The sequence below is a fragment of the Trachurus japonicus genome, chromosome 14, assembly GCF_045865225.1.
Source record: "Trachurus japonicus isolate A0001 chromosome 14, Traja_1.0".
NCBI classification, from domain to species: domain Eukaryota; kingdom Metazoa; phylum Chordata; class Actinopteri; order Carangiformes; family Carangidae; genus Trachurus; species Trachurus japonicus.
The window spans coordinates 26,812,729-26,828,298 of record NC_140920.1 but is presented as its reverse complement, the minus strand read 5'-3'; the positions used below and the strand labels follow the sequence as shown (position 1 = coordinate 26,828,298).

Here is a 15,570-nt window from a genome sequence, read left to right as displayed (position 1 = left end):
TAAACTGAGCAGCAGAGAACAGGCCTAGACTGAGAAACAGTACTGAGAAATGCAGAACGAGAGTAGAGATGGTGAGGACGCCCATACACTTATGTAATACATGTACATACTGAATTTCTATGGGTGACATAGATGTAAACATATAAAATAAAACCATATATGACATGCTGACATGTCTAGTCCATGTATGATTATTACATATTGTATATCCATTTTAAAGCCTGTGAATGTGTGTTTACAATATACTGTGGGTTTCTAAACTGAGACCACCTTACAGAATATGGAAGTAACCTTGTGTAGAAATGTAATATGTTTTTTGTTTTTTTAATAAACTTGCATAGGCCTACATAAATGATATGAATATCATCTTTTACCAAATAATAATCATCATATTATGAACCTGTGATGTGAATTTACTACCTGTGACATAGGCTACCATCATTCATGCTATTTGGACATGTCATATACTGTATTACATTTCTGTATGGGGTTTTAGGACCAGAGAAATGTTTGATTAAAGAGAAACAAAGGCAAAGAAAGACTGTGTTGTGAGGAGAGAAAGGAGGCCTCTGTTCACAGCTGCAAACACAGGTTTCAGCTGGTTCACTCAGGCTGGAAATGAGTAGCATGGTGTTAAACTAGGCAGCAATACAACGTCCCTGAACACACTGAATAAATCTCATTAATATTTCCAGACGGGGGCAGGTCTAACAACATATCTGATCAGGGCAGCACCATCAGCTGAGGCAGAGAACTAAAAACAGGATCATGTGGTTTTTTCTTGAGCAAAACATTCCTCACCATTGCGGATCAAGTCCAGCTCACGTGTGACATGAGATGGGACAATCCTCACTGCTCACACAGGCTTCAGTACCCTACCCAGAGAGGCTGCGGCTCATTCAGCGCCTCCCTCCCCTCACAAAGCCCCGAGTCTCCCCGATGACAACAACAACACGGACGGGGCTGGATTCGCCCTGTGCCGGGAAGGCTGCAGGACATTTATTGAAACACGACAAAACAACACAACAATTTTTGCACGATTTGTATAGCAGCACTGCGAAACTCAAAACCACCCCTCCCCTTCACAATTGGTCCATATTGAGAACAGGATTTTTTCCGCACGGCCTTCATCTTCCAGAGCGCCTCCATTTTCCCAAACCCGAGAACACAACACAACAGTGGCGACGGAGCAGTCTATGAATAGTCCGGATGAGAAGCGAGAGAATGTTTTCATGTAGAAACGGCAAAAACACCAAACACTGCCCTCCCCTCCCCCTATTTGAAAGGTTGTTTTATCCAAAAAACGAACACCGATATGAAAAAAGTGGCCGCGGCTCCGAGGTGAGCCCTTTGTCCCGACTCCGATCCGGGGCCTTGCGGGGGGGAAGTCTTTTTACTTGCTCTTGGCCGGTTTCTCCGTCTTCTTGGGCAGCAGCACCGCCTGGATGTTGGGCAGCACTCCTCCCTGAGCGATGGTCACTCCTCCCAGCAGCTTGTTGAGCTCCTCGTCGTTGCGCACGGCCAGCTGGAGGTGCCTCGGGATGATCCTGGTCTTCTTGTTGTCCCTGGCCGCGTTGCCTGCCAGCTCCAGGATCTCAGCGGTCAGATACTCCAGCACGGCGGCCAGATAGACCGGGGCCCCGGCGCCGACGCGCTCCGCATAGTTCCCCTTGCGCAGTAGCCTGTGGACTCGACCCACTGGGAACTGAAGTCCGGCACGGGAGGAGCGAGACTTGGCCTTCGCTCGGGCTTTGCCTCCGGTTTTACCTCTTCCAGACATGATCGTTCAAAAATATGACTATAGAGGAAAAATAACAAGCGATTTTCTTTTTCTTTTTTTTGACGTGATCGCTGCTCGCGCGAGCTTAAATCTCTACGTAATAGGTTTGTGCGTAAAGGAATATAAACCGCACGGGTTTCACCGATTGGCCGGGTGAAACTGAAACGCACGGACCAATGGAGGAGCGCGTCCTGCGGCGGCGCCGGTCCTCGGACGCAGTGCGCTCCAATCGCGGACAGGCAACGGCACACGCTCATTTGCACAGCCACCTTATAAATAAGGGAGCGGTGATGGGGCGGCATCCTCCACAGCCGCGTCCCTTCCTGTTCCACTGACGTTTTTTCCGTGGAAGAGAGGGAAAAAATGCCTGATCCCGCAAAATCAGCCCCTGCGCCCAAGAAGGGCTCCAAGAAGGCTGTGACCAAAACCCAGAAGAAAGGAGACAAGAAGCGCCGCAAGACCAGGAAGGAGAGCTACGCCATCTACGTGTACAAGGTGCTGAAGCAGGTGCACCCCGACACGGGGATCTCCTCCAAGGCCATGGGCATCATGAACTCGTTCGTCAACGACATCTTCGAGCGGATCGCCGGGGAAGCGTCACGGCTGGCGCACTACAACAAGAGGTCCACCATCACCTCCAGAGAGATCCAGACCGCCGTCCGCCTGCTGCTGCCCGGGGAGCTGGCCAAGCACGCCGTGTCCGAGGGCACCAAGGCCGTCACCAAGTACACCAGCTCCAAATAAGAGGCGGACACCGTGCAGGAGGGGGGTGTGGGGGGGTTGGTGGACGGCAGGCAGGCAGGCACCACACCGCCGCTGACATGATCCTTCAGCTCCCCCTCAGTCACTGTGTTGGGAAACTGCGTTTGTGATTTTTGCACCATTGTCGTTTACGAAGAGACTGGGTCGCCAGTTTGAATCCAGGCCTTATACGTCTTGAATGTGTCGAGATATAGTGGGACTGTAGCCTGCCATCTTGTTTTAAATCATTGTTTGAGATTGTTATATTTTTTTCTGAGCTGTGTGACGTTTTTAACAAATCAGTGAATAAATCAGACTGAATGTATGTCGGTGCTCTGTAACTGTGGAGGTCTCATTCGCTTTGCACCATTTTAATACTGATTTATACATGCACCTTAGAGAAAACGGCCAACTTAATTATACGTAATGAACAGTGGATACAAAGAGATTTTGAGATTATTAAAGATGTGACTTCTACCACTGAGTGGTTTGTGTTTCTGCCTTGTGATGACGGTTTTCTGCTTTGAACGTGCAGGGGGAGAGCGACACCAGGTGGAGGCTGGGTGAGAGAGTGAGGTATAAACACTCACATTGGAGTTGGGGCATGTAAATCTGTCAGTGTGGTTCGACTTAATATCAAACATAAACTGACAGAATTAAGTGGAATTAAACATTTAAACTGATTACTCCAAATCATGTCAGATGTCAAGTTCACCAAAGCCTACTCATCACCAGACAACATATGCAGCTGTTGTTTTGGCTCATTTTTCCAGTCTTAACATTCTCTAACTTTAAATGCAATTGTCACAACATGTCCACCAAGGGTCACAACTCACCAGAACAGACATTTCACACCCCCCCCCCCCCCAAAAAAAAGTTGTTTTGTTTTTGAGTCAAAATGTAACGATGCCTTTTCACAAGACACAGCAATGACATGATGACGACAGATGCAAAATAACATCGTTGAGGAAAAAGCCAGAACACAAACAGAAGCACTCCAGTCCAGTCTCCATGCCCCGGAGCCCTGAGCACTCACTGACTTAATTGACTTAATTGCCATCAGCTGGTGAGTGATTAAGTGGGGGAGGCTGCAGCTGAGGAAGCTGATGATCAGCTGCATCTGCATACAGGCAAATGATCACTGTACTTGTTTTTGTCAGAACTGCATCATTCAGAGAAAATGTAAAGAAAAGGATTTCTGTGCCATCTGAGTTTGAATATGAATTTCTTATATTGAAATTTTACAGCATCAAAGTCAGACTTTGAATTTTAAAAACCATCAAATTTCTAGCACTGGGGTTTTTTGTTTTTTTTGGGGGGGGGGCTCAGATTTTTTTCAATGTTGAAATAATTTCAGTGTAAAAAAAAACGAATGTCTCAAAATATTCAGTTTTTCAAAATTCAACATATAAAGAAATTGAACATCTAAATAATAAATGAACCCAGGTGTGTAATGTACAGTAAGTTAACCTATGCTTGCATTCCTCTGATGCCATGTATTTGGCATTACCTGTATGTAGTGTCATAACACTATGAACTGTGGGAAATTTCCCTCAGTCAAAGTCAGCAGTGTTGCAGACTTCTGTAAAATCTTCACTAAGGGCTAAAAAATGTCTGGGAGCCCTCATGTACTTGTTGATTTCATAGTGGGACAGCCCTAAGACCCCGCACTTCACATGAATGTACCTCAAAGTAACTAAGTCCAGTTGCTTTCGATTTAACCTCCTTTGAGATACTATGACCTGGACAAATGAGAATATGCACAGGCTTACCTCAAAGTCTTTGAGTGCGGACATTCTGTCTGGCCAGAGATTTTTTTGACAGCATCACATCTGATGGTTTTTCTTGTGATGCACTGGGGACAAAAACTCCTTGTGTGGCACATTGATCACCTGTGATCATTTGCATGTCATGCTCAAACGGTGAACCAATGTTTATAAGTAAACCAACAGATCAGTTTTGATCTTTGTGCAGATTTATAGTATTGACTCTTCTGCACACGTGTACGAAACCACTGCAGTTTGCTCAAATGAAATTCTGATCTGTTGTAAACTGCAAACTCTTTTGAAAAATGCTTTTCTCATTTGAGATCTGAGCCAAAGTGAAAGAAATTTCAGTCAATTCAAAGACCACAATGAACATCGTAGTTGCACAGAACAAAAAAGACTCCACATATTCAACAAATCAGATAATAAATCAATACCAAAAACAGTCGGGAACTCATCAGAGGTGATGAAGACAAGGAGACAAAGATAAGAAAAGCCATCATGAAACCGAACACCAGTGTGTGTGATCATCTTCATCTGTTTTCAACTGTGTAGGTTAAGGTTTTCCTTTTTCCTTTTTGACTGGGTTAGATTACCAGAATGGCCACAAACAAAGAAAGTCAAAATATTGTCTTACTAGGCTACATGTCATCAAATTTGGAAATGGGGCACAATCACAGTGCAGATTCACTTTTAAAACATCATTCAGACAGTCAGGACATAAAATGTAAAGCTTTATTCACTGGTGTTTCAGGTCAGAAGAAAAGTCATGAGTTACTTTAGTGGTGGTTTAACAAGTCATGTTGTGAGGGTCAGTTGTTGCCGGTCACCCGGAGAAACGTTCAGAAAATACCTTCAAGTGAGTAAATAAAAACTCCAGAGCTAATTTATTTGAATCATATGTGATGGAAATGTATTTTCAGTACTGTGAGGTGCATTCAGGGACTCGCCTGAACAATTATAGACGTGGGTGACAATCCTTGATGGTTGATGCAACAAAAGCAGAACACGATCATTATATCAGGCAGATCCAGTTACTGCAGTGGACAATGAGAGCAGCAGCTTCAATCAGGGGTTAATGGATGTTAAGGTTGCGGTGCCCTCAGGTAACGGGGACAGAGGAGAGACGATGAGGAGCGGGACCTTCACTTATTCCATGATAAATAACAGCAGCTCCAGCTGAATGAATCAAATGTGACTCATGAAAGAGTTTTTCCATGTCATACAGAGACCTCCATACCCTGTGCAATCATCATCAACCTCATTAAAGGGATAGTTCAACATTTTGGCAAATTGGCCATTGCCACAATCCCTATAGTCTTAGCAGTAGGTTCGTTACCTTTAATTGTAGGTGCAAGCTATTTTTAGAACGGCGGAGCAGAGCCGCGAGCTGCTCAGAGCTACGCTACCGAGGCTGATGGGATTTCTTAGTTTCCCTCATCAAACTCATCAAATACACAATCCAACAACTCCAAAACGCTCTAGTGGACAAGTTGTGACCTGCACATTCACCACGCTATGAGATAATAACGGAACATTATGAGACAGAGTTGTTTTAGAGGTTGTTTTAGCCGAAAAACTGCCCCGACGGGAACGTACATCAGAGATTGTGCATTCAATTTTTGTAACGTTTAGTTATTATCTCATAGCGTGGTGAATGTGCAGGTCACAACTTGTCCACAAGAGAGTTTTGGAGTTGTTGGATTGTGTATTTGATGAGTTTGATGAGGGAAACCAAGAAATCCCATCAGCCTCCGTAGCGTAGCTCTGAGCAGCTCACGGCTCTGCTCTGCCGTTCTAAACTTGCACCGACAATTAAAGGTAAGGAACCTACTGCTATGACTATAGAGATTATGGCAATGGGCCAATTTGCCAAAATGTTGAACTATCCCTTTATGATGTGACACTCAGGATTAAGAAAAGTAGACCTCAGTATAACCCACTCAGATGCACTTATGGCTGCTGAATGGGTAGAAGGACAGACGGGACATGCTCCTAATGCTGAGCTTTGTGTCAGCCCGTCTCAGCTCCATTGTTCAGACCAGGCTTCAGGGTTCCTGGAGGGGGTCTGGGGGGCTCCGTGGCTCAGGTGACAGCTGTAGTAGGGTGTGCCTTTCTCTCCACGTCTGAGGTGATGTGAAGGAGACCTAATTTTTCAACAAAGGGTGGTGGCCCCCGGCAGTAGTGGGGGGAATTTGACAAAAAAACATAGTGCTTTTGTGAACGGAATTGGTAACGTGGCTTTTTAGATGCTCTTGCATAAAAACAGCTGAAACAATTGTTAACATTATGGTTATGTAATGACTACAGGGTAGGTTACCATAAGGTTATGCTGTAAGGTTAAGTTTTTTTCCAGTTTCCTGTGGGTTTGGATCTGATGTAGACTACCTGGTATTTGTGTACAATATTTTGTGAAATTTAATTTTAAACTGTATGCATATAGCTTGAAGAAAAACCTATAAATAAGTATGTATTGTAATCTAATCTAAACAATAATCACTCTGAATGAAATAATAAACACAATAGCAGTAAATATGATCTTGTCTTAAGTCAACCGTAGTTTCCCTTCATGTTTTCTTAAACACAAATCCATGTGTGGGTCTGACACTCACGGCACATTAGGACACTTGCCTGCAAAAAGACTGCAGCTGAGGTCATTGCTGAAGCGACAAGTTGAATTTATAGCCGGCTTGACATAATGTTGCACCAGAGCAGAGACGTAGTATATAGGTTCCCCTATTGTTCCATGTCTGTCAGATGATCTGGTTGTTGGATCCAACCAGCTTGTGTTGCTCTCTCTCTCTTTCTTCTCTGTGGGCTTCCTGTCAGCTCGCTGCAGCCAGAAAGGAGGCCAGTATAAATGTCTGTCATAGAGGAGGGGCCGCAGTCTGTCACCATCCACGCAAGGTAAGGAATTACTTTTCAAATCTCACTGTGGGAAATCTGTTATTATTACTGTCATTATTTTATTTCATTTTTTTAAGACAAATGGTTGGCATTGTTTTAATTCTCAGCTCTAACCTGAGTTGGAATTTGATTAAATCTGTGCTGCTGCATTTTACTTCAGTACTTTTTGCTTGAATTATTTCTCATCTTAGTGCAAAACTTTGCACTAAAAATGGAGCTGAAGTCATTTTGTTCCCTCTGAGGATCAAAGAAAATTACAGATCTGTGCTCTGTCCAAACATACTGCAAAAAAATCTGATAAATCGTCATGACGTCTAGACGTGAACAGCGCGTTGAGACTATAATTTCAAATCACTTCAGTTTTGAATTGGTTTCTCCTCATGTATTATATTAGTTTTGGTTATTGGTCATCACTCATCTCAGCAGGGAAACACAGTTAGTAGCAGTGAAGATAAAACTAGATTCCCTCAAGTACCTGACCAAAGTACACTTTTGCAGTACTTTCACTTAAATTATTTACATCTAATTCCACTTTATACATATTGTATTGTAGGCCTGTACTGTACATTTACTTCATCACTGCATTGCGCTGCATTCATTTTTTAACAGACATTCTCACTGAAACAATAAAACTCTCCTCAGGCAGTGGTGACTCAGTTAACAATCATGTAATCTATGATTCATAATATAATGTTAGAGGCAGGAAAAGTACTTTTACCTCTAGGATTTTGAATGTAATAGAGTTTTGTTTTTGTATTTTGTTGTATTGGAAAACTTAATGTACTCAGTACATCTTCTATTATAGTACAATAAAAGATAATGTATTGAGTACATTTTATGAAGTTTTTTTTTTTAGGTTTTTAACATGTGAAGATTGAGTGAATGTCTAATTTCTGTTCTCAGTGTTTTCCAGCAGTGAGGACAATGTGGCTGGTCATTCTTCTATATCAACTCTCCGCTCTCCTTCTCGCCCACGCTCAAAATGCCTGCCTTGGACAGTCCACGTTCAGAAGTCCAGGTCAGTGAAACCAGTTGTGCTCACACTCTCATCCTTTTCATCCAGCTGCTGCACTAACCCCACCCACTCAGCTTCCTTTCACACTTTTTCTTTCTGCTGCAACCGGCTGCAACCTAATCAGCATCGGCACAGTGGCAGCCCGGCTGTCTGAGGAGTGGAGTTACATGTAAGGGAAGGTAAAGACACTGAAGGTCCTCAAGGTGCATTCCACATAGTAAAAAAACAGGGTCTATATGTTCAACTGCACGCAACTGTAGCTGGATATGTTATGTTATGTTATATATGTGTTTTGCACTGATTATGTGTCATCAAACTAACAAAGCTGCTACAAAACCGCAAGAAAAGGTAACATTAAAAAGATTCATAAATAAGAGCTCAAACATGCACACACACAATACATTCTGATACACAAACAAAACATCTCAAATCATTTAGTTTTAATTATGAACATTTTATGAATTATAAACATCATAAGCACATTGATTCATCATCCAGGAGATTTGAGCTCATGCATAAACTGAATCTGGCTCAACCAATATAGAACTTTTCATTTTGGTGGCACTGGCCAAAGAACTGACACAAACACTAGGATATGAAATGTTTTCAGTGACTTATGACCTTTTACAAACATATTATAGAGTTTTAAAGAACCCATAGTGTAACAACTGCACTAACTGAGAATGTTAAGACTGTTTGGAAAAATGAGCCAAAATGGTTCCCCTCAAAGCAGGCCTGTTGTGATCTGTTAAATATGTGGAGTGGCTCTTTACTCTAAGAGTTCAGTGTTAGTGTCATTTGCACTCTGACACTTTGGGGGTATGTCTGCTATTTATCTATTCTATTTATTTTATCCCAGTGCACGATCATACTTGATGATCGTGCGTCTTTTATCAATCCACTACCATTCAGTGTTTTTATTTTCCAATACTTCAAGGTTGTCATTTCATTCATTCATTTTAGTCATTCTTAGATGTAGTTACATTTTATTTTTACATTAATTTTTTTTAGCCAGTGGTGACAAAATTTAATTCCACTTTGTACCTGCGGGGTATACTGTGAAATGACAATAAAGAAATCCTGAATCTTGAATTTTGAATCTTGAAACTTGAATCAGCCCCTCAAGCAACAGATCGATTCCTGTTCCAGGCCTTCAGAGCTGATTCTGGTCTTCTCCTCACTCTGTGCAGCGAACTCAGACATCCAGGTCTCCTGTGGCTCCCAGACGGTGGACCTTCAGATCCTGCTCTGTCCCATATACTTCAATGGATACAACGAGTCCCTGCTGTCCCTCAACTCGGAGCACTCCAAGCACGAGTGTAAAGGGACTCCTGACTGGACAGCCGATCCACCTGTTCTCAAATTCAACTTCTCCATCACAGAGGATGGCATCAACGCCTGCTCCAACCAGCTGACGGTAGGTCACCTCAGCCTGAAAACACCCAGACCGAGGATGGCTCTCACACCACAGCAGCACACTTACACTCTTTGTCCTCAAAGGTCACCGAGGAGGCGGGAACTGGAGTGTTCGCCGACTTCTCCCATGTCCAGTACGTCGGCATCTCAGGGATGGTCTGCTCCAAGGACCCCGGCACAGGAGCCATAACTTATCACCAAGAGGTCATGTACAGGTTCTCCTGCCGCTACCCTCTGCAGTACCTGGTCAACAACACCCAGATGAGCGTGTAAGTGGATCTGATTTGCCTTTTTTTTGCCATTCACTCATCAGAAATGTATTTTTCATACTTTTAAATGCAGTTTGTGCAGTTATCAAAGCACTGACCCACTTATGCAAAAGCCTCTCAAACAATTAAAGCCTTGTTTCCATGTGTCAAAACCTGCAATTGTCACCAGTGAATTAATGATTGGATGACATAATGAGAACAAAAAACAATGTGACACAATGTTCAGACACAAACTGTTCTACAATTACTAAAGTAAAGGACAAAGACAAAGTTTATTCTAAAGCAGATATGTAGCACTTTTAGGTGCAATATTTGGATCAATGTGTATAGTTTTTTTGATTATTATTATTTATCTATTTATTTATTTTTAATGAGAAAAGCAGTTACAGTACATATTTGCCTTTTTGTGTCGTATAGCTCACTGGATTGAGCAGGAGTCCCCATATACAGAGGCTGTAGTCCTCGCTGCAGCTGGCCCCTGTTCAAATCCCCCGGCGGCCCTTTGCTGCGTGTCATTCCCCCTCTCTCTGCTTCCCCATTTCCTGTCTCTCCCTGACTGTCCTGTCAAATCAAGGCATAAAAGCCCAAAACAATTCACACGCTCTTCCTGCAGAAAGCAAAATGTGGGCGTGGAAAAGAAAATATGCACTCAAACTCAATACAAAGCATCATAGTAGAGTGAATTCATACCATATCCAATTTACATACATCCCCACACGGGGTTGCGTGGGGCTGAAGTCAGTTCCAGCTGATTATGGATGAGGGTCTTGGAGCTCTGGTTAGAAGGTTTAATTAACTGATGACTCTGTTGAAGTGATTGCACACAAGGTCTTGATTTTGTAGAAGCTTTTGCACAGGACAGCTGCACTGAGAACAGCATTAAGACTGATGAGAATTGTGTTTCTGATGTATAAACTGCATCAAGGCGATTGAGAAAAACTGTAATTGGAAGTGTAGTGCATGCAGTAATATCACCACAGTGAGTTTTTATACCAAAATACTTTGTCTGAACTGGTTTTAACTCCATGAGCCACAGTCTCAGTTTGACAGTCATAGACAGTTAGGTCAATAGACGGATGGATTGATAGACAGATGAATGAACGTCAGACTGACTATGTAAGACAGTATCAGGTTGTCATATTTAGTTGAAGCCAGTGTCTTCAGTGGTGTGTGTTACTCGTGTCCAGTTTCAGAGGCGTTTGGATCTCACCCTGCCGTGTTGTTCCCTCATGTATCATATGAATGATGACCTGATTGTTTTCCTGCAGTCACTTCCAGCTTCTGACTTTTTTTTTGTTTTTTTTTGTCAAACAGGTCAGGAGCCAATCTGGCAGTCAAAGACAATAATGGGAGTTTCGTCAGTACGCTGAGCATGCAAATGTACTCGGTAAGAGGAGCGAGAGGAGAGCTGTTGAGAGCTGCTTTACATCCAGTCAGCACATTTATTTAAAGCAAGGAAACCATTTACAGGATCTGTATGTGTTTACATCATTTTACATTAGAGGGAGGGAGGGAAATCACACAACTCGAGACGTTAGGCCAAGGACTTATTGATGCAAAGATCTCAAATATGCCACCTAGGTGACATCATATAACGAACAGATCCAATACACATCTATAGTTCCATAATCCATAATTTATCCATTTTTAAAACTGAGTGGTTATTATTTAAATTTGCAATGGTCTAGATCTTGTTCCTTTTAAGCTTAAGAACATTTATGAATAAGGTGTCCTGATCCTGGTCTGGTCTTTTGTGTAATCTTCTCTAGTTCCGAAAAGAAATCAGCTGAGGGTTTAAGGTAAAATGTAAATTCAGGGAAGTAAATAAGATAAATAGTTTATTCAGTGTCAGGGTCCTTGTATTGTTCACACTGACTCACTGTGACTTACTGAGACTGAGATCCTTCCCTTGTCTCCTGTCACTGGGCCTGAAGGACATGAGCTACTCCTCCAGTCTGCTGATCCCTGCTGGAGGTTTGGAGCTGAAGACCAGGATCTTTGTAGCAGTGAAGGCATCAAACCTCACCAACAGGTACCGTTTCAGACACTCAGCTAGAATGTTTATACCTTGACCATTAGAAAGGTTTGCTCAATAAAGCACATAGCACAAAAACGTTGAAGAATGGTCTCTGCCATTGAGAGATATGAAGCCTTCCTGAAGCCATTATAATCTCACCTGGATATGGGTGTTTCTTTTCTTTTCTTTCTTTCTTTCTTTCTTTCTCTTCAGATTCAATGTGCTGCTGGACCGATGTTATGCTTCAGCATCCCCTTTCCACATCAACACAACATTTTATGATCTCTTTATTGGGTGAGTGAGCTGACTATAGAGGTAGAACATGAAATGATGACATGATGAAGTGAAACGATTCAGTCGTTAAGAAAAACACAAAGATTATGTTTAGAGGCAATTTAGGCAAAGGAACACTAACTCTGTCAGAGCCTTCAACCATATCATGAACCATTCATAACATAGAACATGTCTACCTTCCAGGTGTGTTGGCCATGATGCAAATGTTGCCAGTTGTGTTTTGGATTATGCATGAGTGACCTTTACAAGGTCAAAATCACGTTATCTCTTTTAGTGGTAATCACCTGGTAACCAGGCCGATGCTAAAAGAAAAAGCTCCTGGACTGAAAGCAGGTATAGAACTGAAGGATGACCACCTGTCCTCTCTTCAAGGTGTGAACGTGATGGTCAGACAATAATGGGAGTTAACGGAGAGCAACAGGAAGCACGCTTTTCCTTTGAGGCGTTCCGCTTTGTCCAAGGTGGAGAAGCAACTCTCTCCACCTACTACATCCACTGTGCCACCCGGCTCTGTATGAGCACCTTCTGCCCCACGCTGATCCAGGTCAGTCTCTGCCTCCACGCTCAGTGCTCAAACCGTGTTTGGCACTAATAATCTCAAACAAGCTCTTCCAGAAAACTGTCCAAACCTTAGTGACAATCACCTGCTTCACCTGCAGAACTGCACCAGTGGCAGCAGCTCGAGGAGACGCCGCAGTGTCAACGACAACAGCCAGGACACCGTAGTGAGTGACATGGCCACCATCAGTTCAGGCCCCATCATCACCCGCTCAGCTAACGGTGAGAACTTCAGTGGTCAGTTAGAGTTCAGAAATAGAAGATACCAGATACTAGATACAGATATTTGACTGGAGGTTTCTTCTGTCTTCTTGCAGGTCATTTACTGGCATCTGAAGGTATGTACACGCATGAGTTCATTCCCTGTTATCTTGTAATTTCATCAACCAAAAAAAAACCTAAGAACATTGGACAACAGCGCTTTGTAGATACAACTTCTTAAAGGTGTACAGAAATGGCCGTTTGTCCTGTTTGTCGCGCCGAGTTGTCACGAGCTGCAACACGAGTTTACCCGAGTAAGGAAAACGAATTTGATTGGTCGTTATCGAGCGGGCGGGATATTCAAAGCTTGGGGCGAGACCGAGCTCCGTGTGTGTGCGTGTCTCAGACGTTTGAATGACGGATGATGGATCCAATATCAGCGGCTGATGAATCGTGTACAGGCTGACGTATAATCCGTGCGCCTGCATTATCCAATGCGGAAAAAAAAAATACACACTTTCATCCCGGATTTACTCAAAAATAGAATTTTGCACAAAGTTTGGCCTACATCGTCTGAAAGATGAGTTATCACATTCATTTTATGATCCAGAGTGGGCTCAAATTCAGTTTTCTTTTCTGTACACCTTTAAGGCCCTCAGAGAGGATGAATATTCAGCCAGTCTGTGCTGGAAGGCTTTCATAGTGCTGCTCTCTGTGGTCAATACAATAGAAATGGTTGAGGTATCTGTTAGCTCAACATTCAAAAGGAAAAGTTGGGGATAGTTCAACATTTTGGCAAGTTGGCCCATTGCCATAATCCCTATAGTCATAGCAGTAGGTTCATTATCTTTAATAGTCGGTGCAAATTATTTTTAGAATGCTATGAGCTGCTCAGAGCTGCGCTACGGAGGCTAATGGGATTTCGTGGATAAGTTGTAACTTGCACATTCACCACGCTGTCTGTCTCATAACATTCCGTTATTTTCTCATATGGTGAATGTGCAGGTCACAACTTGTCCACCAGAGCGTTTTGGAGTTGTTGGATTGTGTATTTGATGAGTTTGATGAGGGAAACCAACAAATCCCATTAGCCTCCGTAGTGTAGCTCTGAGCAGCTCGCGGCTCTGCTTCGCCGTTCTGAAAATAGCTTGCACCGACAATTAAAGGTAATGAACCTACTCTTAAAACTTTAGGGATTATGGCAATGGGCCAATTTGCCAAAATGTTGAACTATCCCTTTAATATAGAGTTCAGTTCAGTTGGGTGTATGTTCTGAAACTCAAACAGTTAAAAGGATTGTTCAGGTTATTTTATGGGGTTGTGGGAGGTAGAAATGTATAGTTGGTATATTAATTGCAGTAGATACTGATCAGTGCCCTGTCTGTGAGGAGAGCAGCCACCAAACCCTACGTCAACACCTGAACTATTCCTTTACTGAGACTGTCCTCCAGTAAAAAACAAACAAAAAAAGAAAATCAAACCCATAGGTCATTTGTTCAGCAGCTTATTATGACCCAGAGCAGTGACGTAGTATAAAGAGAGTGTAATTCCACACCAGAAGAACCCTCACCCCTCATGCAGGGGAGTGAAGTCTGACTTCCAACCCTGACCACATCTACGTTTAGTGCCTAAACCTACAGTAACCAAGTAGATTTTGGCGCTGTAGGTGCAGTATTTCAGGAAACAGTCATAAGGGTGATATGAGAGAGTAAAAATAAAGACGTAGGTGGCAGGTGAAAAAAATCTGCTCATCAGTATAGAAAGTGTACACTGCTCTTTCAATACTAATCCTCTGTGTATCTTTCCTTCCCAGGCTCCTCACAGACTGATATGACCAGCACTGTGCTGGCCGTCTCCGTGGTAGCGGGCGTGGTCGGGGTCGTCTGCATCAGCCTGGTGGTTTTTGTTATTTACCACATGAAAAAGTCCAAAATCATTTCCAGCAGGACAATCCTGCGCTCACAGGAGTGAGAGGGTCAGGACAGCTTGGAAAGGATCGTGTTTTGTTTCATTCATTCATACAGTACGGTTAACAATACTGTAAATGAGTGAGAGCAAAGGTCAGAGGTCATCCAATAACCTCTGGCTTTGCAGTGATTGTTGATGTCATCATGTCTAAGAGTTTTCTTAAATAAGCTTAAAAGGGGGAGAAGAAGGCCAGAAAGTATCTTTTAATCTTTTTACTTAATTTTCACTTAATGTGTACAGGTGTATCTCAGGACTGTGCATGCACTCATAACAATATAACCTTTGTTCACTTCTCTAGGTTTGTGTTTTCATTTTGGTTACATATTACTCTGATGGAGGGATTTGTGGGCTGTTGTGGGCTGTGTTACTAATGCAAGGTGATAGGTACTCTACTTCACTCTCAGGGTTTTTTTTTATGATGAATATTTTTATATTTAGTCAACTTTGATAAGTTTTTATATTTCCATTTCCACTAAAGGTGTTTGATATGTTTTTTATGGTTGATGTTTCTTATGTTTTATGTATGGTTCAACTTCTTGCAGTCATTTCACAGGATCTAACAGTGATACTGTGAGTCCTTCATGTTATGGATGTGAGAGTGTTTCCTGTTGACATGACTGCATCACAACACATCGTTT

General features: G+C 42.7%; 3 protein-coding genes across 3 annotated transcripts; 2 read left to right on the top strand and 1 right to left on the bottom strand.

Annotated features, from left to right (window-relative positions):
* Positions 1-967: 967 nt before the first annotated feature.
* Positions 968-1,879, bottom strand: h2ax1 (H2A.X variant histone family member 1). The gene has a single exon (XM_085798683.1). It carries the CDS (start codon positions 1,778-1,780, stop codon positions 1,394-1,396), a length of 387 nt encoding a protein of 128 aa, XP_085654809.1. The 5' UTR covers positions 1,781-1,879; the 3' UTR covers positions 968-1,393.
* Positions 1,880-2,096: 217 nt separating this feature from the next.
* hist2h2l (histone 2, H2, like) lies at positions 2,097-2,998 on the top strand. Its single transcript, XM_085798684.1, has one exon. The coding sequence runs from the start codon at positions 2,144-2,146 to the stop codon at positions 2,522-2,524; it is 381 nt and encodes a 126-aa protein (XP_085654810.1). The 5' UTR covers positions 2,097-2,143; the 3' UTR covers positions 2,525-2,998.
* A 5,120-nt stretch (positions 2,999-8,118) lies between these two features.
* LOC146974958 (zona pellucida-like domain-containing protein 1) lies at positions 8,119-14,935 on the top strand. Its single transcript, XM_085796883.1, has 10 exons — positions 8,119-8,212; positions 9,400-9,626; positions 9,710-9,894; positions 11,209-11,281; positions 11,829-11,926; positions 12,125-12,205; positions 12,578-12,749; positions 12,865-12,985; positions 13,081-13,101; positions 14,778-14,935. The coding sequence occupies exons 1-10, from the start codon at positions 8,119-8,121 to the stop codon at positions 14,933-14,935; spliced, it is 1,230 nt and encodes a 409-aa protein (XP_085653009.1).
* The last annotated feature ends 635 nt before the right edge of the window (positions 14,936-15,570 follow it).

Bases quoted from the DNA above. Each gene is read 5' to 3' on its own strand.
- h2ax1 (XM_085798683.1), bottom strand. From the start codon at position 1,780: ATGTCTGGAAGAGGTAAAACCGGAGGCAAAGCCCGAGCGAAGGCCAAG.
- hist2h2l (XM_085798684.1), top strand. From the start codon at position 2,144: ATGCCTGATCCCGCAAAATCAGCCCCTGCGCCCAAGAAGGGCTCCAAG.
- LOC146974958 (XM_085796883.1), top strand. From the start codon at position 8,119: ATGTGGCTGGTCATTCTTCTATATCAACTCTCCGCTCTCCTTCTCGCC. The intron at 11,927-12,124 runs GTACCGTTTCAG...CTTTCTCTTCAG, and splicing joins GCATCAAACCTCACCAACAG to ATTCAATGTGCTGCTGGACC. The intron at 12,986-13,080 runs GTGAGAACTTCA...GTCTTCTTGCAG, and splicing joins CATCACCCGCTCAGCTAACG to GTCATTTACTGGCATCTGAA.